Below are 26284 nucleotides of genomic sequence, written 5' to 3'. Positions count from 1 at the left end.
GAGACCTTTGGCATGCAACGCAGGTACTCTGCCACTGAGCTGTGGCTCTTCCTCACTGCAGGTGTCTTTTTGTGTTATGGTGTGTGAGATAACACACTGCACTCTCCCTGGGATCCCTGTCAGTGAAGGTGAAATAATCCTATGTCAAGAATGGAGAACAGGTCTTTATCTGCACTACAATAGTGTCCCTTAGTGCTTTGCTTTTCCCCACAGGAGTGAACCTACTATTCTATGAGTATTTATTTGATATAAGTTGCTTATTTTAAAGGTGTGTTTTATTATCATATTTTTGTATTGGATTAGATTGTTATAAGGTGTACATTCAGTTTGTAAACCACCTTGGGTATTGTAAAATAGAAAGATGGTATACAAATTAAAAGTGATGGTGATGATGATGATGACGAACCGTCCTTACATGTGAGAGGGTAAAGTTGGGTGCATTTGGGGATTTTGTTGGACTGGCTGAAATCTGCCTGCAGCCACTGATGACTCTTTTGCCTGATGCAAAGAGGCACTTATTGCCCTCTCCCCATAACTATGATGGAATCTACACACATAACGCCCCCCCAAAAAAGTGTTCTGAAAATGCTTTTTTAAAAAGCGTTTTTAAGAATACATTGAATTTTCCATAAGGCTCACCATGGCCATCTAGTGTCACATTGTATATTGCACTTAAAACACACTTAAAAACGTTTTATTTGAAGCTGTACAGCTGAGTCCTGTGTCTCAGATTGTAGCCCATTTGCTACAAAGGGCAACAGAAACCACCAAGCCAGGCTTTGGTGTCTTGGTTAAGCTCACTTTCCCCTTTGTAGGTTTCATGAGAACACTCTAGTGTGGGTCTCTGCTTACAAGAACAAAGCACTGATGAAACTAATTTGGAAAATAAATATGAAAAGTAACAAGAGTTAAGCTGATACAACTATGATGCCAGGGATTGTTTCTGCTTGAACAAATGACTGAGATAACGTGAGCAAAATTCCACGTTTAACAGAGCAGCACATTTACTCAGAAGTCCTAATGTGTTCTCCCAGGCTACTTTTCAGCTAAATGTGCATCGAATTGCAACCTAAGGGAATTGGCTGTATTGGGTGGTATATGTGCAATTTCAAAAAGTATCTTCAAAAAGTATCTTCAGTATCTGGTAGGTTTTTCCAAACTGCTCAATGTAATTCATTTCTTGGTATACCGCTCCCCCTCCTGGCATACCACTGATAAAACAGGAAAACAGGATAGAAAAATTCTAATAGAAAGACAGGAAGGTCTACACAAGGATAATGCGTGGCAAGCTAGGAGCTGCATCACATATACGTGTAGTGGGGATAGGGAGCATCTTCATAATGGGCATCCTGTTTAGGAATTTCATGCCCCATTCTCCATATGTTTGGTTTCCATAATCCAATTTATGTCTCGTGCACTTTAAGCGGAAATATTTGTCCAACTTTGTATCTGTACTGGATTTTCCATGTGTTTTTCCATGTGAAATTGCTTTCGTATATGGAATTGTTCACAAGCATCTTTTACATGTGGATTTATTTTTGATTGCTTTTGGGTTGATGTTTTTGATAAATTTTTTTGATGTGCTGGATCGTTTTAAAATGTGCTTTCTTTTGTTATTATTGGATGGTGGGTGGTTCGGGAGAAAATACAGAACAAGTGTTCAGTACAGCACTAAAGTGAAATAGTCTGTGGCAAGATTGCATTCTACCACAAATAATAAAGTATTGCAGGAAAACAGTGAGGCCTGGCGCTGACAGAGGAGCAACAGCTCTGTTAGTTTCAAGTATATTTATGGGTTTGCCAGTTTATATATATGTCATAATCCCATAGAGGTGACTGCCCTGAGTGCACTGATAATTGAAATCTGAACTGAGCACTCTTCGGACCACAGTAACAGTACTACTTCCAGTCACCCAAATTTAGGAAACTGTTGAAATGACTGAAATAGCAAACTATCAGAGTTATGAACTGAACAATTGCAAAGAATGCAGAGACTGTAATGAGGGCAAAAATCTCAAGACATCTGGGACATGGGGACTCCCCTTTTGAATATTTTAAATAACTGGAGTATATAATTGGTAGTAGTAGTATTATTGTAATTTGGAATGATTTGATTGGATTTGTCATTAATTGGAGGATTTTATTGAAAATGAATAAAAATTATTTACAAAAAAAGAAAGGAAGGAAGGAAGGAAGAAAAAGAAATAGCAAATGCCGAACAGGGATAGAAGGTACCTAGATGAAGAATGCAGTGGTACCTCAGGTTACATACACTTCAGGTTACAGACTCCACTAACCCAGAAGTAGTACCTCAGGTTAAGAACTTTGCTTCAGGATGAGAACAGAAATCGTGCTCTGTTGGCGTGGCAGCAGCGGGAGGCCCCATTAACTAAAGTGGTGCTTCAGGTTAAGAACAGTTTCAGGTTAAGAACGGACGTCTGGAATGAATTAACTACGTAACCAGAGGTACCACTATCACCAAAACCTGACCCTGAATGCATGTTAATCACTTGAAGACTGCAACATCAGGTGATACCTTGCATGTGCAAATGGACCGCCATGGCTTTAACAGAACTTTAATATGTCTCCCCGCATCAGCTCAAAGGCCATGCTGAAACAGGGAACCGTTCCACCCAATTGGTGCCAGTCACAAAATGTTCAGGGGGAAAGGACTGACATGGGTGGAACAGGTATTTAGCCTCTATTTTATTTTGCCATGTAATTTTCAATGGAAAACCCCGAACCCCAGTTTGGGGTGTGTGACAGGCGATCAGGAGGGCTTAGGATCCTTTGGATCACAGCCACTTCACAATATGACACCCCCACCCCCACATGTCCCCCTTTTGGTAATTCTGCCATCAAAGATCTAATGTTGTTTGGGTCAGGCTTTCGGAGGAGCTAATGGAGTCTGAAAAGTAGGTTCCAACACTGGATCTCCTCCTCTGATGTCAGTGGGATAAAGCCAATCTATTCTGCGGCCTCTGAGATGCTAGAGACCACTTGATTGCATTTTAAATATGAAAATGGCAAAGTGCCTCTGGGGTCCAGGCCTTGATGAGGAATTGAGCTGCTGCTGCTGCTCTCTGCCAGCTCAGTCACTCTATCCCCATGATGCCCATGACTCTGTTTCTTACGGAAATTGTTCGCTGTTCCTCCTTTTTCCAAAAAAGCTGCAGTCCCTGATGCTGATCCTCCTGAGGCTGAGACTTGTCTTGAGTCAAGACGCACACAAGATCAGCAGGCTGCCTTGTCGAGAACAAAACAGGCGGCCAGATGACTCACAGCCCAGAAAAGGAAAGGAAAGAGGAAGAGGTAGCTTGCTCTTGAGTCACAGAACCTTTTGCAACATAACTGTCTCCCGCTCCCCCATAAAGATATGCGTGTCACCCAGGGGTGCCTTGTTCTTCCCACCCGTTGTGATGGTTCTTTTGCTCCCTATAGAAATGTCAAGTCCTGCTGTCCCCGGTTTTAGTTTTTTGTTTTTCGCAGCATCTGCCTGTTTCACAGTTAAGTGTGAAACGTGCTGCGCTAATCCGGGGAGTTAGAGCTCCATCTAGTGGACATAGAAGAAGTGGCCAGAATAAGGTTTTGCAAAGAAAAAGAAAAAGAAAAAGAAACAACCAATCCAATGTTATCCACAAGTTTTCCTTTGAAGGGCAAGCAGCAGCTCCAGGAGGCAATTTAGACGAGGGAAACAGCACCACCAGGGCTGGTGGTGAAGCCCCTGGTCTATAGCCGCACCCCATCTCCATAGGCCAGCTCTGGATATCCCTTCCCTGTGGGGATATGGGGGGGGGGGCGTGGATGGGTGTGATTTTCAGTTTAACTGGGATAAGTTTAACTGGGATAAGTGAAGAGGCTAAATAAAGGAATGGGAGCGTCAAAGCCAACATGGATGAGAAAAGCTGTTTCTCTGTCTGTAATCAACAGGGAGGTAAAGGTAAAGGGACCTCTGACTATTAGGTCCAGTTGTGACCGACTCTGGGGTTGCGACACTCATCTCACTTTATTGGCCGAGGGAGTCGGCGTAGAGCTTCCGGGTCATGTGGCCAGCATGACTAAGCTGCTTCTGGCAAACCAGAGCAGCGCACGGAAACGCCGTTTACCTTCCCGCCGGAGCGGTTCCTATTGTCTACTTGCACTTTGATGTGCTTTCAAAGTGCTAGGTTGGCAGGAGCAGGGACTGAGTAAAGGGAGCTCACCCCGTCGTGGGGATTCGAACCGCTGACCTTCTGATCGGTAAGCCCTAGGCTCTGTGGTTTAACCCACAGCACCACCCGCGGCCATAATCAACAGGGAAGCTAATAGTTATTCAGCTGCTGCATTTGAACATTCTCCACATAGATTTGCAAATGTAAAATAGTGAGATGTTTTGAAAAGCTACTTTAAGAGACTGTAAGGAGTGTCTAGGAGGGTAGTTTTTGAAATAACTTTTCTCTCCCACACCAAAAGCTGTCCAGGTGCCATTGACAGTTCTGCCCACCCCCCTTCCCATTTTCTGAAGGCCAAAGAAGCAAAGCCTTCCTTTGAAAATGAAAAGGAAGAAGGGAGCAGGGAGAGAAAGGTTTTCAAATGGCTGTCTTGTTACAGGTAATGGGTATCTTAGGGACCACCACCTCCTCCTTATTCACCAGAATCTCTATGGTGATCCAGGAGGCAATTTTGCAATACCATCCATTCATAGCATTCAGTGTTGGGCAGGCTGCAGCATGGGGCTTAGATGTCTGGTGAAACCCAAGTTCAAATTCCCGCTCAGCTATGAAAATCAGTGATCTAAACCTCCACCCCAACCTCCAAATTATTAAAAATGTGCTTGTTGGAGGCCAGGCCAATTCAAAATGTATCAGATGAACAACAGAGGTGGCTGCAGCACACAATTATGAAATCCCATCTCTGTGAAAATGTATAGTTTTGTGAAACAGTCCTCTTTGAGGGTCCATGCTTGTACACCTTCTGGAAACACTGTGAAAATGGAGGTGGGGACAGAGCAGTGGAAACCCTTCATAAGTTCTTTGTCTGATTATCAGCCAAATACCCAAATGCTCTTCTACTGATTTCTGAATGTGTGTTTTTTCCTGAGTAGGAGAAGGGAGCACCATGTCTGTGAATATACCTAGCGGCTGCCAATCCCTTGCCTTTGCCTTGTTATGCTGCTAACAGGCCTGCACACAGAATCATAAAATTTAGACTTGGAAGGGACCCGGAGGATCATCTAGTCCAACCTGAGACCGCCCTAAGACCTCCAGGTATAAGTAGTCATAAATTCAATAAATAATAATAATAATAATAATCTCCTGCAATGCAGGAATTTGCAGCTATCCCATATGGGGGGACTGGACCTGCAACCTTGCACCACACTCTATCCAACTGAGCTAACCGTCTCTCATATCTAACCAGCTGCTTTTCAACTTCTTTATATATAAAAAACCATCCTTCCTTTATTTCTTTCCCCCAAGAACTCTACAGCTTATTGTGCTCATGTGTCTTAATGGCAGAATGAGTTAGCTGTGTGTCAAGAAGAGGGACGCATGTGCTCCTGAGTAGTAGGTCAGTGACCATGGCTTGTATAGTCTGCTACCAACGAGGTATAGCTTCTTTCCAGGCCTTTATGCCATTTGGAAGTAATTGCTTTTGGACAGATGGCAGGTGAACAGGGGGGCCCTGTGACCGCTTGCCTCTTCTCCGAACTCCTTGACAAAAAGACTCACTTCTAGACAACTGCAGCTCGATTTCTCTCTCTCTCCTGAAAAACCCCAGCACTTGAAATAACTTCATTGTGAAAGACATCAGACTTGCTATTCTCCAAGTCTACGCCCAGGTCCCCTGCATTATAAAGGCTGCCAATGCCTTTCCTGATCATTGCAGGATGGGGTCACCAACCTTGGTGGGTGCTTGTGCACATCTGTACACAGGAAAAATCTACTGTGGGCAACACACACACCAGTGGTGGACTTTGGGCTCTAAAATTGGGTGGCGCCCTGCCTCTCGCCTTCCATTGTTGTAGCACCCCTTGTGGCCCCCTCTCGGCTTGGTGCCCAGAGTGGGCGAACTGGTCATGCTCCCCTAAATCTGGCTCTGCACACAACACAGCCCAAGCACAGACTGCATTCTGTTCTATCAGCTACATTTGCAAGCTTCTTTCAAGCCAAAGTCCCAAGGGGAAGAGGAGGAGGAGGCAGGAACCTTGTGGGCAACAAGGAAGACCTCTGTGGGCATGTGGGCACCATGCTAGCAACCCCTGATTTATTCAATTATTACTTATGACCACAAAGATTTTTTTGGCAGTTAAGATGAAGGCGTCACCTACCTCTCTAGGTGCAGGAGATTGTGGGTCTGCCAATTCCCTTCGTCCCAGCGCTGCATAATAGCCATTTTGCACTGGATATTCTCCCAGTGACAACTTCTTCACTAGATGCAGTGTGCAAATAATTCCGCAGTAACACAGTTCTCATGGAAGGACAGGCAATAAAACTGCTTTGCAGGGATCACAATTCTGCAAGATCACACCCTGTATCCACTCCGTGTAAATTGCACCCCATGAATACAATTTTGAATTCCTGCCTTGGCAAATAAGTGCTTAGGATTGGATATACTACCACTGTGATGCCAAAATGTCTTAAGGGTTTGTGTTTGTACGATGAGTCAGCCTTCCCCAACTTGCTGCCTTACATATATTATGGCCTACAACTCCCATCATCTTCAGCTAGTTCACTTGCTGGTAGTCTAAAACACCTGGAGGGCACCTGGTTGGGGAAGTCTGACCTAGGTGAATTAATCACCCCTTATCAAGACTGCGGCAGCACAGCCATGACACTGAGGTTAAATCTGTACCTTTATGGAAGTGTGATGTGGAATATTGCTATGGAGAACATCACACATTCATGATCTTCTAAATGGACTTTAGTTACCATCATGGAACTGGCTACATCAGCAGAACCACATATTCTTAGAACTGAGAGGCAGCCTTTCATGATGAGTTCATAACTAACAGGGAGCACAGCAGGACCGCAGAGTTGAAACAAAGTATGTGGAGCAATGGAGGCCCAACTTGTGTGCTAGTGGAACTATGGGCACCTACAAAATTTGGATATCAAGTCCCCACTCTCCAGCTGTTTAAGTGGAAACAACAAATCAAAGGGTAATTTGTAGTCATTAATTTTGATGTATAGGCTTCCCTATCCAAAAGGGCTCAACAGAGGTTGTGAAATTATAACCTAAGTAAGAGGTGCTGACTGCAAAAAATAAAAACCCTGAACCTGCTAAGGCATCTTGCCAGCAGTGCTCTGTCCCTGACTGTCCCCTCTGAATTTCCATCACATACTGTACAGTGCATCCTAGATCTTGGGCAGCATTACTTAAAATCAATGAATTTATTGCCTGTACAGTTGGTAACTGTACTGACATCTAATTGTCTCCAAAATAATTTACTTTCTAACTAGCTCATTCTGTCTGTTGTCTTGTTTTCTCTCCCACCCTTCCTTTCATTTTATCTTAGAGCCGTCTTTCCCAGTCTGATGGATTTCCCCCACCAGTCTCCACTCTTCTGTTCTCTCTTTCCATTCATCTCTGCTCCTTTAATTATTGCTGAAGTTCCCCACGGGTCCATTTTCCTCCTCAGGTGCCCTCACTCCTTATCCTGCAATCTTTGCACACTACCACAACAGGAGTGCCATTTTTACACCTGCCCAAACTATTCTTTGCTTTGGATACTCACATTTCTTCTGTGCCTCTCAGTTATGGGATCTTCTTGACAAGGGCTTTAGTTCGCTTTCTTTCTAAGAGGGTCTTGGCACCCTGATTTGAGTTCCATTCCAGCTCATAGATAATGGAAATCTCTTATTTTTTTTACACATTTTACAGATTTCCCTGCAACTGCAAACTCTACCAGCTGTCTTCTAAGATTCATCAGCTCCTATATGTCTCCCAATACAGGTGTGTTGGCTGAGGCTGATGGGAATTATAGTCAAGAACATCTGAAGTTCACATGTACTGCTATGTCATGGTTTAATAACATATAGTTTAGCATATGTGAATGAGATGGATGTATGCCTGATATGGGCTGTTCGAACGAAGGGTCGCCTAGGTAATAAGTTAAATGAAGAACCACCTGAAAACTTTGGAAACTGTGAATCCCCTCCCCCCCACCACCTGAAAGATCTTGAAAGATCCTTAAATTATAAACCCAGAACCTGCTGTTTGTGTGCCTAGATAAGCAAATGAAGGCTGCTGAATATTAGTCTGAACCCTAATTTGGAATAAAAGTAACAGCAGAAGGGAGAGACATGTGATTGCAAAACGGTTCATGAATGTGTTCTGTTCCAGGCATCTGACTGTGCTGACTCTGCTGCAGAATGCACTCATCAAATCTATGGCTTTCAGCTGATGGAGTGGCAAATAGGCCTTTGACTGTAGTTCCGTATCTGAAAGGGAAGATTTTCACTGGCAATTGGCTGAGCAAAGACCTACTCACACAATAACAGCTGTGAACCCTGCTGAGGGCATCTGTTGGGTTGTTAATACTGCTTGGGAATCATATAGCTCTGACTGTGTTTTGTTTACTAGAGAAATTCCTATGCTTTTCAACAGCGTTAAAAGATATTGTACCTCCTGTTTGTTTACATATAATGCTGGGACTGTGTTGTCTCTGTTCCCTACTGCTGATTTTCTTCCCTGCAGGGGGGCTAGCATATTGAAGGGCTTTTTTATTATTTTCATTTCAACTGAGTTATAATAATAATAATACCAACCTAAATGTACAAATGTGCTGTTAAAACAAAGAGCGTTGCAGGGAGCTGGGGCCTGATTCTCTCGCTATTCTTACACCAGCATCTGTAGGGAGAAACATCAACTATGGCATTTGAGAAAAGGAAAAGAGGCCTTGCAGGTAGAATCACGAGACAATTTCCAGCCTCAGCACAAGTAACGACAATTTTAGAAAATGGGTGGGGAGCATCATGCCTCTCAGAAACAATAATAGGAATTCTGGTAGTAAGCAGGACAGTAGCTAGTCCCCCTAAATTAAGCCATTCCATCACACAGCAAAACTCTTTCTCTGCTGAAATGGAAATATTCAGGAAGCTGAATTTTTACATTCTGTGCTCTGGTGGAATTACAGGATACACAGACCATTCCCAATGAAAGAGTCACGAGCCCTGAAACACACACTTGGTTAACTGGTTCAATGCTGTCTCAAAAATGAAGTGGCACATGACTAGTTCCAGTACTGTTCAGACCTGATCAGACTTTGCCTTTTGAAATATTCAGCACAATCGCTCCCTGTTATTTTCAGTATATCTCTGGACCGCCTGATTTAGTAGGGACCAGGTTTTCCCTGTGTCATTAATTGTGATAGAAGATATATATCGCAGGTGTGTTGTCACTACTGAGGATCTCCAGACTAAGCAATGTGTAAAGTCACAGAAACCCTGTCCTTCACTGAAGCCAACAACCCTAGCTACAATGTGAAAACTTTGTTTTCTGTGAAAGTTGGGCCACTTAACCTTGAAATGGATCCATGTATTTCATTCACTTCCTTATGACAGACTCTTATATCTAGATAAGTTCCTTCCACCTCTGTAATAGTTGGTTTTGGCTAATATGACTAAAAGGAAATCAGGAGCGACTTGAATTCTTCTTTGTCTTTAGTTTCACACACTTAAAGAACTAAGATATAACTCTCCACACATTTGATACAGACGTATTTGGTTTGAATGGCTAATGAAGTCTGAAGATCACCTTTTCATGGCAAATAGTGGTTCTGAATTTGTCCACGGGCTCTCTAGACATAATTGTGTGATGAATAAACATGAATCAATCCATCAATTGGGTGGTGATAAATTAGTGCTATTTCAACAGGAAAGTCATGTTTCTGATGACCATACCTTGCTGCATTCAAGGATTTTACATGTCATAATAATGGCCTCAGCATCCTGAATTACACTTGCACATGTCATGCAATTTCATGTATCAAATGACATGTGTGCATGCAACTCAGGCACTTACAAGTTGAAATATGCCTAGAGTTAACCTGCAAGAAAAAACCATAGCTCCTCCTTGACACAAGCATCAAGAAAGGGGAAAGGTGTCAAATTGCTCCATCTTCTCCCCAATCTTCCTGTAGCATGGGCTGATTGTTTGCTTTTTGGGCAAACAAGTTTTAGATATTTGCACTCCATGTACACTTGCTTCAGAATGTTCTCCTGTTACAAAGGAAGAATGAGCCCCCACACTTTAACTCTCTGTGCCCTCACATAGGAGTAGGTGCTGGAAAAGGAAAAGTTATGTAACAGGTACTCTGCACTGCACTTCCACCTACAAATCTCACAGTAGAAGTACCGCAAAAGTGAAATGGTAATGCTTTTCTTTCCTGTTTGCATTAGGCATAATAAGATGCAAGTGACAAATATTGGTTAATTGTGTTCTTTTCACACAGTGCTCTCACACTAACCATGTAATAGTCAGTTAATTTTTAATATACATATGTACATATTTATATACATGAGATACACAATACACTTATGTATATTTGCGTTCTTGTACACAGATATGCTCAGGTAAAACTACTTGCATTTGTTAAACCAGGTCTGTTTTTCTTTCTTATTAATTTAGCCCACAATAAAAGTTATTTTATATCAAAAGATGACCAAGCACCTTTTGTTCATGTACTGAATTTAAACACGGTGAGGACTTTGCCTGCTTGGAACATATGGATAAATAACTACAATGGAAAATGGACATTGGATATAATATTGCTGACTACTCTGTTCATAAGCTGATGGTCATTTGTAATTGTTTATTTATAAGTATTCCAAAAGAACTGGACGTATTTTAGCTTTGTTTTCAGTTACAATAATTAAAACACAGCACATATAAAAGCTTAGCAGATTTCACATATCATGAGCAGAGCAGTGTGCCAGCACATAACGCCCCCCCCCGCCCCCCACAACAACCTGATGACATCTAGTGGGCACTGTGATTAACTGATTGTTCCATAAGTTCACAGGAAGAAAATTAATGAGCAAAGCATAACAGAAACACTACCAAACATGTTTATTTTACAAACTTGCAATAATAATATTTGGTAGAAATGAGGTTTTATTGCTTTTATAATGAAAAAAAATGTGTGTTTTTTATTAAAAAAGAAGCAAGGATCAGTTGCTATTAAAACATCTTCAAAACAAATGGAGTTGGATAGTAGCTCAACTAGCTTGGCAACAGTCTGTCTGTGGAGGTGTCCAAGATTAGCATCATTATAAAATAAGAAGGGCATAAGATGATGGTTCTAAGTAACTATAAAAGGAGTTGTGAGATAGTCTAACAGAACAATGTGATACAAAATACAATTATTAATTGCTTAAAACATACAAATAAACTATTATTTTTAGTAAAGAAGCATGGGTAAATTATATTTAGTCTTTCAGCTGGTACTTGACTAAGCTAAATAACCTGGTACATCTATTTCTTGAAAAACGAAACAGCACTGTGGAGAAAAAATATCCTGCATAATAATACAGTACGTAAGATTCAGACAACTATCCATCAAGATTACATCAGATTAGAGTGTGTTATTTTCTTTTCTTTGTTGTAACTAACTCGGAAATACAAAGATTAAGTTTTGGAAGATGATGGATTTTATGTTGTCCATTTTATCCTTTTTACCTGAGTAACCTTAAGAAAACAATTACAATGTGCATGTACTTGCCTGACTCAAGAGTTCCATGTACAGTTTATGTTCAAATGAAGTTTGTGGAGAGACCCTCATTATTTCAAACAGAAAGTCAATCCACATGTACAAAGAGGAACCATGTATGTGGATCAGTTCCATCTACTGTAATTAATGGGGGAAACATTCCAGGAAGAGGAGTTGTGCATAGACACAGAAACTCCTGCACCCAGAACAGACTGTTTGGGAATGATCCATTAAGCATGGGTGCTACATAACCATTTTCCATGGGGCTTGAGCAAAATCCCCACTAAAACGACGAAAGCTGCACAGAACCCATTGTTGCTGGATTTTCTTTCATCCAAGGTTAATTTCTATATATGAAATGTTCAGTAATGCGCTTACGCTTCTGGAGTATAGCTTTACAAATACAAAGCAGCTAGGAGTTTATAAAACATTTACTGAACAGTAAAGTCTAGGTCAATCTGTGCAGATCGGTAGGTATAATGTAAATATGTACAGGAATTTATTTCCATCACGTTTTGTGCAATGTGGCCTCCATCTGCAATTGAAAGGCTGCTATCTATGACACGGATTTCTTAATGCAGCTAGCAATGGAGAGTACAGGGGAGGAAAAAGGACCACAGATCCCAAACAAATACTGTGCTACGCAGACAGCTGTACATAATTCATATAGTGCATATATCGGTTACATAGAGCAGCAAATACAGACAATCGCATTTACAGTTTCTAGGCTTGTTACACTTTTTTTTTACGTGGGAATGAATGAATATTCCAATGAAAGAATGTGTCTATCAGTAAATTATGAGCTTACAGGAAAAAATGTTTTCAGTTTCATGTGCAGAAAGATAGTGCAGTAGGAATAAATCCTTTACAGTAGCAGTTAAATAATTCAGTAGCACTGTTAACTCAGAAGTTTAAAAAAGCTGTGTACAAAAGGAAATATGTTTGTCCTGAACAGTTCTGCTAATAAGCTGACTGTAATACCTCGAAGAGGTTCCCCATCTTTTTTGTGCTGTTTGCTCCATTTTTCTGGTTATTATTTTTCTTCTCTCTATTACAGACTGAAGTAGAGTGTGAATGCTTGAAGCAATTTCTAGGTATAGTCACATTGGTGGAAAAAACACAGGTGTGCAGTCACTTTTACGAGGTAAGTTTGGAATAACTTGGAGGAGAAAATTTACGTTTTAAGTACTTCAGAATATAAAGTGGAAGACAGCTTACTACAGTGATGGCTGACACTTTCCACAGGAAGGTCACAGTTGTGATAAAGGCAAGATCTATAGACATAAAAAAGGGAAAATAAGTTATAAAAGCAGGAAATTGGGGGAATGTGCAATGTGCAAGATCAATAAATATCACTGAACTCTTGTCACAGGCTCTTTTATAAGACCATGAGGTGGTGGGAGCTGATTAATATTAGGCCACAGCTGTACACTGTCATATGTTTCTTTTAAAATTGCTTTATTAAATCAGTCTCTCCTGAAAATGGACTGAATAACACCACTATGACAGATTTGAAAATGCCAGGCTCTTGCACAAATGTCAAAGAACAAAGGCAAGGTGTTCAAATATGTCACCTTTTAAAAATCCAGCATGATTTAAACAAAATTAAAAGCAAATTTTGAACTTTAAAAGTTGAATTTTATGGATTTCAGGATTGTTGACACACTTTCACTGATATTTGCACATGTAAATTTAAATACATATTCAATTAAACAATTAAGAACCTGATCAGTCTTTTTCAATACAAATCCATTAAGATTGCAAGTAATTACCATGCAGTGGAATATGAAAAGAAAACTGTTTTTTCAATGCTAGCAAAAAAAGGGATGCCTGTTACTGTTTTGGCAAATTTGTCCTAGTGCTCTGTGGGGCACTTTACCTTTAAGAAAATAGCAATTATACCTACCTAAGAAAGCTCCAAAAGACACTCTGCCTATACCTGCTCCGATAAGGTGGAAGAAGAAAGGACAGATTTATAGAAAAACAAGGAAATAAAAGAAGATGCAATATATAAAAAAGGAATGTGTTAAGAGAGAGCTGAAAGGTTTGAAAGTGGTTAGTAGTATCTGAAGGCTGCTCTCCTACAGACCGTACCATTTCAGATTTAAAAATACATTCTGGATTATATTCTAAAAGTGAATGTTATTTTTAAGAGCTATGTTAGATAAACAGAAGACAGAGGTCAGTAACTCCATACCTCCAACAGCGTTTTTAATTTGAATGCTGCAAAGAGGAATCCTAACACAACCCCTTGTGATAAAGGTCAGATTTTTATATATAATGTAGGTTGCCTGTTATTACCTATGGCAACAGTCCACATATCTGGATCAAATTAATACAGCTGAATTAAATTCAGACAAAAACTACTGTCATACTGCTCACAGCTGTGTAAACATAGCACATCTTAAAACAGAACAATAGATACTACCCATTATGTAAGTGATAGCTACTCACCAAAATATTCATTTAGAAATGCAAGTGAGGCCACATAACAGCAAAGGCTGAAGATTTCAGCCACCACCATTAACCAATGCCATGTTCGTATGGTAAGTGCAACCATCAAAAGCTCGGTCAGGATTAGTGCAGTGAAAGAAATGGCAACAACATGGACAAATTCAGATTCGAAAAGCAAAAGAGCTCCATACATCAGAATGCCACCTGAGAAAGATATACAAGAACTTTAATAATGGATTCACTGTAGAGCTCATCTTCTTCATGCACGGTTAGTTACCACACTTCCACTCCTCATTCTAGGCATTCAGGGACTGCATGGAGAATATGGGAAAGGGGCTCAAACAGGCTTGGGGGAAAAAGATAAATGTTGAACTGCAATTAATAGTTCTGACACTACTTGAATATCAAATTTCAAGATAAACATAAAGCAATTTTTAAAAGCCCTGTGGATGAAACGTTAAGTTTTGGAAATTTAATTGTGAAAGCTGAAATGGAACTGTTAGAAGACCAAAAAAAAAAAAAAATTTACTCAAGAAAAAAACCAAGACAGATCTCTTACCTTGGTAAATACTGATTAAAACCCAGATGAGAAAAGTCTTAAATGACAAAGATCTTCCCTAAAAGAAACAATGAAAAGAAGTTTGTAAGCAACTTGGACAAGGCAAAATATATTCAATTAGCAAAAAACTATGTATTTTTAATTATATATTTTGGGACTACAACGACCTGATTTTAAAAACAGAATATACGGGCTACATTTCAGCAATTACATTTGGTACCTAAACTTAAAAGATTTATTTGAACTTTTGCAAAAAAGATTCAATTTCCCTATTGAATACATAGTGCTGTGCTTCAATTTTGCAATAATTATAATCACTTTTGGGAAAAACAACCTCAGCTGTTTTGAAAGGGACGTTTGTTTTTCCTTACTGAAATAACACACAATTTCACTTTCTCCATTAAAATCAACACATGCAACTATAATATGCCAAATGGTACCCATGGGCCATGACTTCGCACTGCACACAGGTGGAGAATTCTCCCACGTGGCAGGGTCTGGGAATCCACCAACCATCTAAATTACCCACAATGCCCCTGAATGATGATTCCTAGAACCAGCTGCAGTCAATAGAGTGGGTGGACCAAAACACCTACTACTTGGGTCCCAGCAGCTGCTTGAGGGTGCTGATGCTGGTCTTATATGAAGAAACTGCCCAGTGCTCAAGGCAAGATGTAAATAATGTCAACTTATCACTATAATATTTTGCTCTGGAAGTACAACTCTTTTTGTAAACTGCTTTAATTTTTTTTTTTTACAATCAAATGGTATACAAATTTTATGAAATAAGTCAACATAGGGCCAAGGGGGGAAAAGAAGAAAAGGAAAGAAAGAATGTCGCACCACATGGACCCGTTTTGAAAACTCTTACCTTAGTAAGGTCTTTATAAAGTTCTGGATAAAGGAGTGCCATTTCCGGTTTCACATCCTGATCCAGCACTAAAGAGAAAACTGGGAACATCGTGTATATGGTTGCATACCTCAGGGAGAAATCATTTGAAAAATATTTTAAAATGTATCCTTTACATAAACTTGCTTTCACTTCCATAATAATATCTTGGTGCCCATGCAAGCTATGGCGTATGTTAGTCTGGTTTTGGACATTTTTATCTTCACCAATCAAAACACAATCTGATTATGTATCTCTTTTATCTCATTTATACTTAAGAGGGAGGGTCACAGGAACTCACTGAAAATTGAGGCCTGCTGCATGTGGATTAGCGAGCATGAGATAAACTAAACAAGGGATTTGTGTACTTTTCTACACAGAACTCACTTTTGTTTACTAAATTTGACTTGTGTGAAGTAGCCATTAGTGGCACATGCTTCAATTCATTGGTTTCGGTCTAGAATTAGTACTGTTTTTGAGGCCACAAGAAAAAGATTATAGTGGCTACCTATAATGGTAACATATTACATGCCATAAAAGTGGTAACATAATGAATGTTACTGTTCATTATAACTAATAGCCATTATCATAATGATGATCGCTGTAAACAAAAAACCAAAACACCTCTGAAATAAAGTTTTTGTAGAACTTAATCTCTTACTTACCCTACCATGAGGAAACCTTGGTATAAAGGAACAGATGCAAAATAGAAGACTGACGAAAACACAGCCTAGAGGAAGAACACAGTATATTATATTGGGATTCCTACAGATAATCTGGGGAAATTATTTAAATGGCTAGAACAATGTTGGTAAACAATTCACAATGAAAGCAAAAAGAATTAAATACCTGCATAGTTGAAATAATAAGGCCTCTGTGCATGACAAATTGACCAAGTGCTGCTGATCTTTTGTAACTATTTCGACCGTGTACCATCAGCAGCCGGCCAATGTGTTTAAATTGTGTAATTGAAAAATCAGCAGCCAAAGAAGCTTGTTTCCCCTCCTAAATTGAAAATAAGAATCACACATTAAAAAAAAAACGATCAACACTGTAAACATCACCTTGGAAAAAGTACCATCTATTAACAGGTTTAATAATGAGCACCTCCAAATCTGAAAATTCAAGTGATGGGGATTTATACACAGCATGAATTTTTACTACTATGAGTAAGATATGCATATACCAAATGTATTTATAATTTTAACCAGTGGATTCCAACACATTATAAAGTATACATTTAATAAACTCTGTAATAAATATACCTTTCCTTCAATTCCAATTCCACAGTCTGCTGCCTGGATCATATTGACATCATTTCCTCCATCACCTGAAAAAGGTACAATCACCTGTCACATTTTAGACCAGTTCCACAATCTTTAAAATTTGCTTGTTGAATTTAATTTCACTTGGAATTAATTTAGAGAGTTTGGATTTGATATCCCTCTTTATCACTACCTGAAGGAGTCTCAAAGCGGCTAACATTCTTCTTTCCCTTGGTTTTTACGAAAACAAATAAATGAAAATATAACATTTGCCTATTAAATTATCCAGTACAGTTCCTTAGTCCTTGTACTTGAGAGGACAGACATATCATTAGTTTGTCAACGGGAATAAAACCAGAGTGGATGCTTACCTATTGCACAAGTACGTTTCCCTGTGTGGTGTTGCAACAATTTTACTATGTGGGCCTTTTGGGTGGGTGAACATCGGCAGCATACTACAGCTGGACACTGACAAGCTAATTCCACAAATTCATGCTCATAGTATTTCAAGCAGACCTACAAAAAGCAACATATTGGGGGTTTACCACTTAACAGAACTCCAGCAGTATTTTTAGCTTAAACAACATGAGAGTTAGTTGAAAGTTGGATCACTTTTCAGTGCTATTCCCATGTACCAGAAGTACATGTACCATGGGCTATGGGCAAGCAAGAAAGAAATGGTAGATAAATGTCTGTTATTGTAAAGTCTAAAAGGCAGCTTGTTTCTTCATCAATGGAAATCACTGTTGTGTGTGAATGAAGGTATAAGAACATACTATTCATCTTGTAACCTTTATTTTGATACAACACAAAATAGGATCTATTAGAGCATGTTAATACAGTACATGCTTTGAATGCAAAGGTTCAATTCATGTTATCTCTAGATAGAGGTGGAAAGGGCTTCTGCATGAAAACTTGAAGTGCTGCTACCAGTCACTGTCAACAAGACTGAGCAAAAAGACCAACTGTTTGCACAAGGCAGCTTCCGATGATCATGTCCATGACAGATATTCCTGACCTCCTCACAATTCATCGTGGGGCAAGTTCATCCTTCCCAAGAGGAACAGACACTATTGCAGGAACAAGAGACTTGCCCACGTACTGACTCTTCTGCAGAACTCAAAAGGAGGAGCACACAGATTTGCTAGGGGACTAGCTGAGGGTGGAAATAATTTGTTCCTGAAAAGATGCAATCAACAATACCCACAACTCACTCATGGACAACCCGTATAGAGTACAAGACACTTAACAGAGTGTAATTATTGTTACATATCTGCTTCATGTTTGACTATATAAGCTACATTGTGTATGAAATGAATGTTTATAGGGGGTGGGATATATGGAGATTGTTTAAGTGTTTTTAGAAACTGAAGAAATAAGTTTAAAAACTACCCCCCACACACACACACAAAAATGAGAATGCCGATTCTTAAACCTTTCCAGTAAAAATCTCCTTAGTGATTCTTGTGCCAGTGTCTCTGTAAATTGTAACTGGTAGCTTCCAAGCACACACTTATATTGCTGAATGGCCAGGGTAGGGAACTGCAATTCTTGGAAAGGCTCTTTTTCCCCCTTGGAATTTAAACTGGAGAATTTAACTCACAGAAAGTTATTATCATCTTTGATATTGTGAAATGAGAAACAAGTATTTTTGCAGAAGGAGGGTGATAACAACGTTATACTCAAATGAGTCCAAGGCTGGTATCAGATAACAGATATTCTGGGTAACTGTTCCTCAACTTGGTTTAATCTTACAGTATTAAGTGTTTTTGATGTAAAACAAACTGCAGATCAAAGGTGCTATTCGGGTCCTCTTTTGGCAGTCTGGTGGTAAAAGTACTTAGAATTAATCAATTTTTAAATTACCTTAACAGTACAGTCAGTGACAAAAGCCAGGGCCTTACCTCCAGAGAGTCCCCAGATATTACCAATGCACAGTCATGTTTCCTTCTGAATGCATTTAGCTCCAAATGAGCTTCTCCGCGACTTGTAACCTTAATTAAAAAGGAAGCATTCAACAGTTTAATGTGTGACAGTAATATCTATCTATCTATTTATCTATCATCTGCTTTATACTATGGTGGAATTACTCTGGTTTTTTCCACCCTTAAATCTCTATAAATCTCTTGCTTCCCACTGTAAATAATCAAGATACAGCAATATCTGCAATGCTGAAGGGAAGCTGAGTAGGTGAAATTTTCTAAAACTCCCCTTTGGAATGATGGAAAGCTGGGGAGTGGGGAGAGGAGCAGAGATTGCACAAGTTGTGGCACATTGTCATAATGCTAAATAATGGTTTAGTGCTATATCGGACCAGGGCAATACCTCAAAGAAGATAAAAACTATTGGAATGAGAAACTGTATTCTACCCCAGGATTTCCAAGGGATAAGATATAAGGAATGTGGAGCAGAAGGGATAGCAAATACTGATCATTTCCAAAGTGGACATTTTCATGCAATTATAATTCCAAAAGAGGAAGTCCTCTCCTCATGCACTAAAGTGAGGGTGGGGAAACTTGCAAGGGGTACTCCAGGAATATGGGCATAATCTGGGGGAAATGACCGTGTGAGCCAAACTGGACAAGCCAGCAGACCAAGATCAGCTCACAGACTGGAGTTCCTCCATCTCTGGCCTTGACTATCAGAAGATGTCAATATGTTCTCAGTGTAGTCGGAAAGACACTAAACTAGCTTTACTGCACTTTAGCTATCCTGACATGGGGTCAAATTGAAACAGAAGATTTTTTTCTGTATGGTTCCCATTGACATGGCCTGTGCAGGAGCACTGGATGTGGGCATGTAGGTGCATGAGAACATGAGTATATGTGCATAATTCAACAGATGTCATGAAACCAAATAAAACCGGGGCAGCTAAGGGTGTACAGCATTCCCACTGGAATTCATTCTTTTACCATACTATCTGTCTGTCTCATAAAATGAATGACACAACAAAATGAATGAACACATATCATGTATTTAGCAAACACCACAACAGTAGCAGAGATTGCTATGGGTGACAAGAAACAAAGTACTGTTAGCAATACTTACAGGTCTGAAAATATGAATATCTTGTGCTCTGGATACTAGGTGAGAGCTTTTTGCAATACAAGTAGCTGTCTCCAATTTATCTCCTGTTAACATCCATATCTATGAATTAATTGAGAGTCAGTTTAGTTGACTATTACTTGTCTATTGCGTTCCCAAAAAATGCAACTGTATCTCTGTCATGAGAATTGTGTTCAATTGCTGTCTATCAAAGCAAATTCTTATTATATATCATTAAACAAAAATGTATAGGTCCCCTCTGCTAAGGATATGGTGCAGGGTCCAGCTGTTGAGGCCAGTAGTGGATGGTGCGATGGGGCAGAAGTGCTCACCTGACCTCTTAGCAGCAGAGTTGCTGCTTTATACTAAGAGTGGGAGGTACAAGTTTGTGGGGAGGTTGGGGCTGTGCAAATGCACTGGCAGAGTTAATACAACACTCCTGCCAGCATGTTCACACAGTGCTGAACTCCCTGCCATCTTCTATCTCCCACTCACCTTCCCAGGAAGCAGCAGTGATTCACCAGCCAAAAGATTGGGTGACCAGCACTACTTCTGCCCTCGCCCCATCTGCTACTGGTTGAGGCTCTGTGTAGGAGGAAGGGGTAGTTTAGGTTGATAGGACGAAGGTCATGTGAAGTAAGTCAGTATTGTCATACAAACAGATGTGTCTGTGGCTGCATTCATGGAATATTTCACAGAGGAACATTTTATGACAGTCGCAGGTACAGAATATATTTATGTGTACTTTTGTGTACATTCTTTGTTGAATAGTTATCTATTGCTGTAATAGTTAAATAAGTCTTCCATGAGAAGAGACAGCATGGGTATAAGAGAACTGAGGTGGGCTTCTCTTTTCTCCCTCTTTAGTTCTGCGGCCTAATCTGCAGGAGCTTATCCAGTATCCAAACTCTCCTTCTCACATAGTAGCAGACTGAATCATTTGCTATTCATGGAAATAAATCTACCATGCAAAGACAACAAATTTAAAGAAACAAGTTAACTATCTGACAAAACAAAAGCTAGTACCTTTATTCCAGCGTTTCGAAGCATCTCCAGAGTTGGCCTGACATCAGCCTGTAGCTGATCTTCAACTCCAGTGAGACACAGTAATTCCATTTCTCTTTCTAAACTCTCCACAACGGCGGCCACCTTGAGGGTTCTGTCATGTATACTTAATTTTGCTTGGTTGTATCGATTCTATTTACAAGACAAAAATCCAACTTTATATACATAAAATGTTTTTACTTGTTGCCAACTGGGACACTACCGTAAGGATGTAAGAGTACTCCTGCTGGGTTAGTCCAGCACTCTGTTCTCACATGAGCCAACCTCAACACAACAGCATTCCTCCCACTTGTGATTCACAACAGCTGATATACAGAAGCATACTGCTTCAAGACAGTGGAGGCAGAACATAGGCATCACGTTTAGCAACCACTGATATTCTTATGCTCAATTAATATCTTAAATCAGAGATTTTCAACCTTTTTGAGTCCACGGCTCCCTTGAGCAACTACATTCTTTTTGTGGCAACCCTGTGGAGCTCAGGAGCCCAGTTATGTCACCCCCTTGCCTGCAGAGCTGGCAGTCACTCACCCTTTTTCAAGCACCCTCCCTTGGGAGTTCTCTGGGGAGCCGCAGCTGCCACTCCTGGTCTCTGAGCTGCCCCCCCTTGCGCCAAAGAGAGGTGCCTCCTCACAATGCCCCACATGGGCCTGGGAAGCACCCCCTGACCAGCCCCAGAGGCACCATTCGCCTAGGAAGCTTGTAGCCTGGGACGCTGCAACAGTTGTGCAAGCCTTTGGGAGGCAGAGACGCGAGAAGGCATTAGAGGAGGCAGGGAAGGAAAGAGGGACAGAGGCCAGTGTTCTCGCAGCACCCCAGACCATCATTCAAGGCACCCTAGGGTGCCACAGCACACTGGCTGAAAACCACTGTCTTAGAGGAACAACATCTCATATCTCAATGCTTAGGAGACAACAAGCCTGAAAACTTAAAGATGAGGCTTTGACTGTTGACAGCCTTCCTTGCTGCCAGATTTTCTCCTCCACTCAGAGATAAGTTTGAGAAGAGGGCAAGAGCTGTGACGATGGATGGCTGAGAGGTAGCTTCATGGGGCTCAGTGTCTTTTCAAGCTTTCTTGAGAAAAGTCCAAGCTTTCTCAGAGTTTTCTCCTAAAAGCCCACAAAGACTGAGCCTATGATGAAACAAGCTAGAGTAGATCTCACTCATCATTAGTCTATATTAGCCATTCTAAATTATTTTGAAACACTGAAGTATTTTGGATTAAGTGTGTTGTTAAACCCAGAGTAATACAAAAACATCAGTATAGTATGTGGGTTTTTTACCTCAAAATCCTGATACTGTTCTTCGGTTAATGATTTTTTGGCAACAACCAGAGTGCGTAGTCCTTCTCTTGCCATGTTACCACACTAAAATTGCATATAATAAACAATAAAGCATAGTCATGAATTATGAATCAGAAATGTCTTTGCAAGTGATGGGGCCCATTCACCAAACTCAAATTAATAGGCTTTGATATCACAAATGAACAATCAATGTGAAAAAAACTCTAAGGCTGGAAATGGTGCAACCTCATTTTGCAAGTTTCTCCCAACTATTCAAGGGAGAGTTACACCAGCTCCAGTCCTTTCTGAAAGGGTAGGTTCAGAAGGTGGTTCTAGAGGATGGCCTTTTCCACCCCAGAGCTACTGGCCTTTGTAGCGCTTCAAGCTTCCAGCCTCTCACATTTCTAATGCTCACTTACATCTACTATTCAAGAGAGGCAGTGGAAACCTGAAAGAAGTGACTAGAGGCAGTTCTGGGAGGGCAAGCAAATAAACTTAATCCAAATAATATAGAAGTATATTGGTTGAGAAGACCACCAATGTGGTTTGCAACCAGTTTTTAACAGGATTACTCTACAGTTGAAGTGCCTGGGGGCAGAGCTCGCTTGTACACCCTGATCCCATCCCCAGTTTAACCTTTTACATGTTCAGACAGATGCCTGAACAAAGTTCTAGACTCAGTGTTATCTTTAAAACATATAAAAGTTAAAATACTAAAACAGACTGAAATTACTTCAACTTTCTAAGCATCTGGGCATCTAAGCATCTACAAGCTGCTGTTATCTCTGTGGTTAGGCATGCCTTTCAACTAGCTGAAGCTGGTAGCTAACTGTAATCCTATCTGGAGAAAACTGACCAGGCTTCAGCAAAACATACACCGGTTACATTCGGTCTAGGATACTCTATATAGTGAGTGCTTCCTTTAAAGGCAGCCTAGAAGCTTCATCAACTGCAAAATTCAGTCATAAGAATGACTGCTGGGCCTAGGTGGTTTGATCATATAATATACTGATTTTTCATCATCTGCATTTGGTACCCATTCATTGGTGGTTTCAATTTGAAGTGCTAGTACTAGTCTTTAAATCCCCAAACAATTTGGTAACAGATTATCTGAAAGATTGCTTTCACCCATGTAAATCTGCAAGGCCCTAAGAGGCCCCTTTCTAGAGCCCAACACTGAGGTCTATCAGGTTGGCATACAGGGTGAGGGCCTTTTCAGAGGTGGAATTCCCTCTCTCAGCAATTCTTTGCCCTCCTGTCTTAGTCCTTTAAAGCTGCACCCAAATACTTCCTTTAAATTTATCCAAGCCTTGTATTGATTTTACTGCTGTCCCCTCATAGATGTTTTACTTTGATGTTTTAAAAGATTTAACATGTTTAATAGGTTTGTTTTAAACATTTTTATTGAAAAAATGTGATGACTTGCCATAAAAGGTGGGATAGTACTATATTAAATACATAAATTGATAGTAAAAACAAGTAAGTGTCCTGGAAGTTCTATATAAAAATAGCAAATAAAGTTGAAAATGAGGAAGCCTGATTGTGAATATTCAACCAAACATTTATGTGGGCCTCTACATGATTTTTAAGCCATTGCTTTATTTCAACAAGTTTCATTCCTGCCCACCCAAGCTACACATATTAAAAATGATTTTTAAGTTAGTTTTACAGGCTAATGTATCTATGTGTCACAGGAGAATTACTATTACCATAGCATAAACATGATTGGCAGTAAGTTTATTTTGTTAAATTAAAACACAAGATTTAAAAATAATACAAAACAGCAACATTAATGATTCTTTAAAATGCTTGATGCTCTCTGTCTAGTGCAAAATGATTATTGATTTGACCTCATAATGCTAAATAAATTAAGCAAGTATTTTACAATTAATTGTGCATCATTATCGCCAAAAGTAATTTTTATGACACTTTATTAGCTCTTCAGGGAGTTTAATTTATTCATGCCCCTGATTAAATCAAACTGCCTCAAGCAGGTATTGATTTATATTGCCAATACCATTATGAACATGCATTGTGTGATCATCACATTACCATATTGTCTATATGTAAGGTCAAATTAAGACAATTGCTGGTGTCTAGTACAGCAACACAGTGCAACGTATTTAGTTTGTGAAAATAAATTTATTTATAATGTTACAGTAAAAATGTATGGTAGTTAAAAAGAAAATAAAAGAAAAAAGTTGGGTGCATCTAAAGAAGCTCTTTCAACCTCATTTTATATGTTTATTTGTTCTGGAATGAATTCTGAATACTTAAAAAAGACATCCATCTGTTGTTTAATTTGAGAGTTAACTTTCTTCTTCTTTTTGCATTATACAAAATTTCTAAACCACTGCAACTCTTTAAAACCTATTAGTGATACACTTAATTGCATTTCCCAATCCATTATTTCTTTGGTTCATTATTTCTATCTTTGAAGCAGACAGATGTTATTGGACTGGAAGCCATTACTATTTTGCTTCTGTTCTTTAATTTCACAGTTCTACATTTCCTTATGACAAAGTAAAACAGTTACTTTTTCTCTTCAAATTGAAACAACTGTTTTTAACATTTCTTACCTCCTCTTCTAGCCAGTCATTATACTGAACAATGGAGGACATTGCAACATCTGCACCTTTCATGTAAAATGTAATTTCACCTGTAGATTCATCCTGCAGGGGAAGATACTATATATTAGAAAACAGCATAGTCTACTCATACCACAGGCAAATACCCATAGCCTTTGGTAAGTTATTACCAAAGACATAAAGTATTTGAGGAGGACAAATCAATATTATTCATATAGTTAGCCAACTTTTATATTTGAAAACTTACATACATTTTCAAAACAATAAGCTTTCATAAATATATGACCTGCAAAACAGATGAAGAAAAAGACTGACAAAACTTACTCTCACTATGATTCCCATTCGTTTGCTTTCAGATGTAAAAGGGAAAATTTGGAGAATATAGTATGTCAGAATCTGTCCACTGGGGGTTTTCAGCTGCATTGAAGTTAAATCCCTGCTCACCAAAGTAAGACCAACACTTTCTGTCCATTGTACCAGAGCTACCTATAAAGAGAAGTAAGTTTTGACTGTCAATTGTATCCAGTGCAAATAAAACTGCACACAAACAATTGTCTATGATTAATTGTAGAAATCTAAACACTTAAAAAGCCAAATATTTTTTGTACCATATATAAGCCAAGGTATGAAATACCAGGCGAACAAATTCCCTTAAGGATTGCAGTATACAGTTGTAGCTTGGAAGTCGAACAGAATCCGTTCCAGAAGTCTGTTTTACTTCCAAAACGTTCAAAAACCAAATTACAGATTCTCATTCGCTGCAGGAAGCTCCTGCAGCCAACCAAAAGCCGTGGAAGCCCCGTTGGACGTTCAGATTCCAAAAGAACGTTTGCAAAATGGAACAGTCCCTTCCGGCTTTGCGGTGTTCAGAAGTCAAAACGTCCGAGTTCCAGGGCGTTCGGGATGCAAGGTATGACTCTACAGGTATTCATAAATCCATTACAAACAATGAAAAGCTCATAACTGTTTCCCATACAGTTTGGTACCAGTGGTGTGTATACCTTTTTATGCTGGAAATTGAAGGAATCTGAAACACTGAGTGTTGCTCTATAACAGGCTGGTTCAACACGCAACCCAAAGGCCACATGCAGCCCTCAAGGCCTTTTTTGGTGGCGCTTGACAACATTTGACCCGCTGCCCTCACGCTGCCTTCCCAAAACCGGGTTACTGAGGCTCTGGGTTTTGGTAAGGAGGTGTAAGGGCTCTGCCAGGTTCCTACAGTCCACCCACCTCCTTCCCGAAGCTTAGTTACCTTCAGGATAGAGGTAGGAAGACTCTAGGACCCAGTGGGCCTTCTCTAGGACAGTGGGCCTTCTCCTCAAAGCCCACTGACTTGCTTACCCAGCTTTGGGAAGGCAATGTGAGGGCTGGGGAGCATCAAATTTTAGGCTCGATTCCTCCCCCCCCCCAAAGCACAGTATTCCATGTTCACGTTCTCTTGTGGCCC

General features: G+C 39.9%; 1 protein-coding gene across 6 annotated transcripts in view; it reads right to left on the bottom strand.

The window, feature by feature from the left end:
• Positions 1-10451: 10451 nt before the first annotated feature.
• Positions 10452-26284, bottom strand: part of ATP9B (ATPase phospholipid transporting 9B (putative)) — a 118446-nt gene continuing 102613 nt past the window's right edge. For 5 of the 6 annotated variants that reach the window (XM_053396685.1, XM_053396687.1, XM_053396688.1 and 2 more), the window contains 15 exons: positions 25162-25323; positions 24829-24921; positions 22250-22333; positions 20928-21098; positions 19905-20003; positions 18761-18850; positions 17228-17372; positions 16857-16921; positions 16441-16596; positions 16257-16321; positions 15574-15682; positions 14703-14760; positions 14144-14347; positions 13596-13628; positions 10452-12963 (listed from right to left, as the gene is read on the bottom strand). In XM_053396685.1, coding sequence (XP_053252660.1) covers positions 12827-12963; positions 13596-13628; positions 14144-14347; positions 14703-14760; positions 15574-15682; positions 16257-16321; positions 16441-16596; positions 16857-16921; positions 17228-17372; positions 18761-18850; positions 19905-20003; positions 20928-21098; positions 22250-22333; positions 24829-24921; positions 25162-25323 — 1671 coding nt within the window. In that variant the 3' untranslated portion in view covers positions 10452-12826. The remainder of the gene's footprint in view (positions 12964-13595; positions 13629-14143; positions 14348-14702; positions 14761-15573; positions 15683-16256; positions 16322-16440; positions 16597-16856; positions 16922-17227; positions 17373-18760; positions 18851-19904; positions 20004-20927; positions 21099-22249; positions 22334-24828; positions 24922-25161; positions 25324-26284) is intronic. The other variant, XM_053396686.1, reaches the window with a different exon arrangement.

This window comes from Podarcis raffonei, chromosome 7, assembly GCF_027172205.1.
Source record: "Podarcis raffonei isolate rPodRaf1 chromosome 7, rPodRaf1.pri, whole genome shotgun sequence".
NCBI classification, from domain to species: domain Eukaryota; kingdom Metazoa; phylum Chordata; class Lepidosauria; order Squamata; family Lacertidae; genus Podarcis; species Podarcis raffonei.
This window is presented reverse-complemented; position numbering and strand designations above follow the sequence as displayed.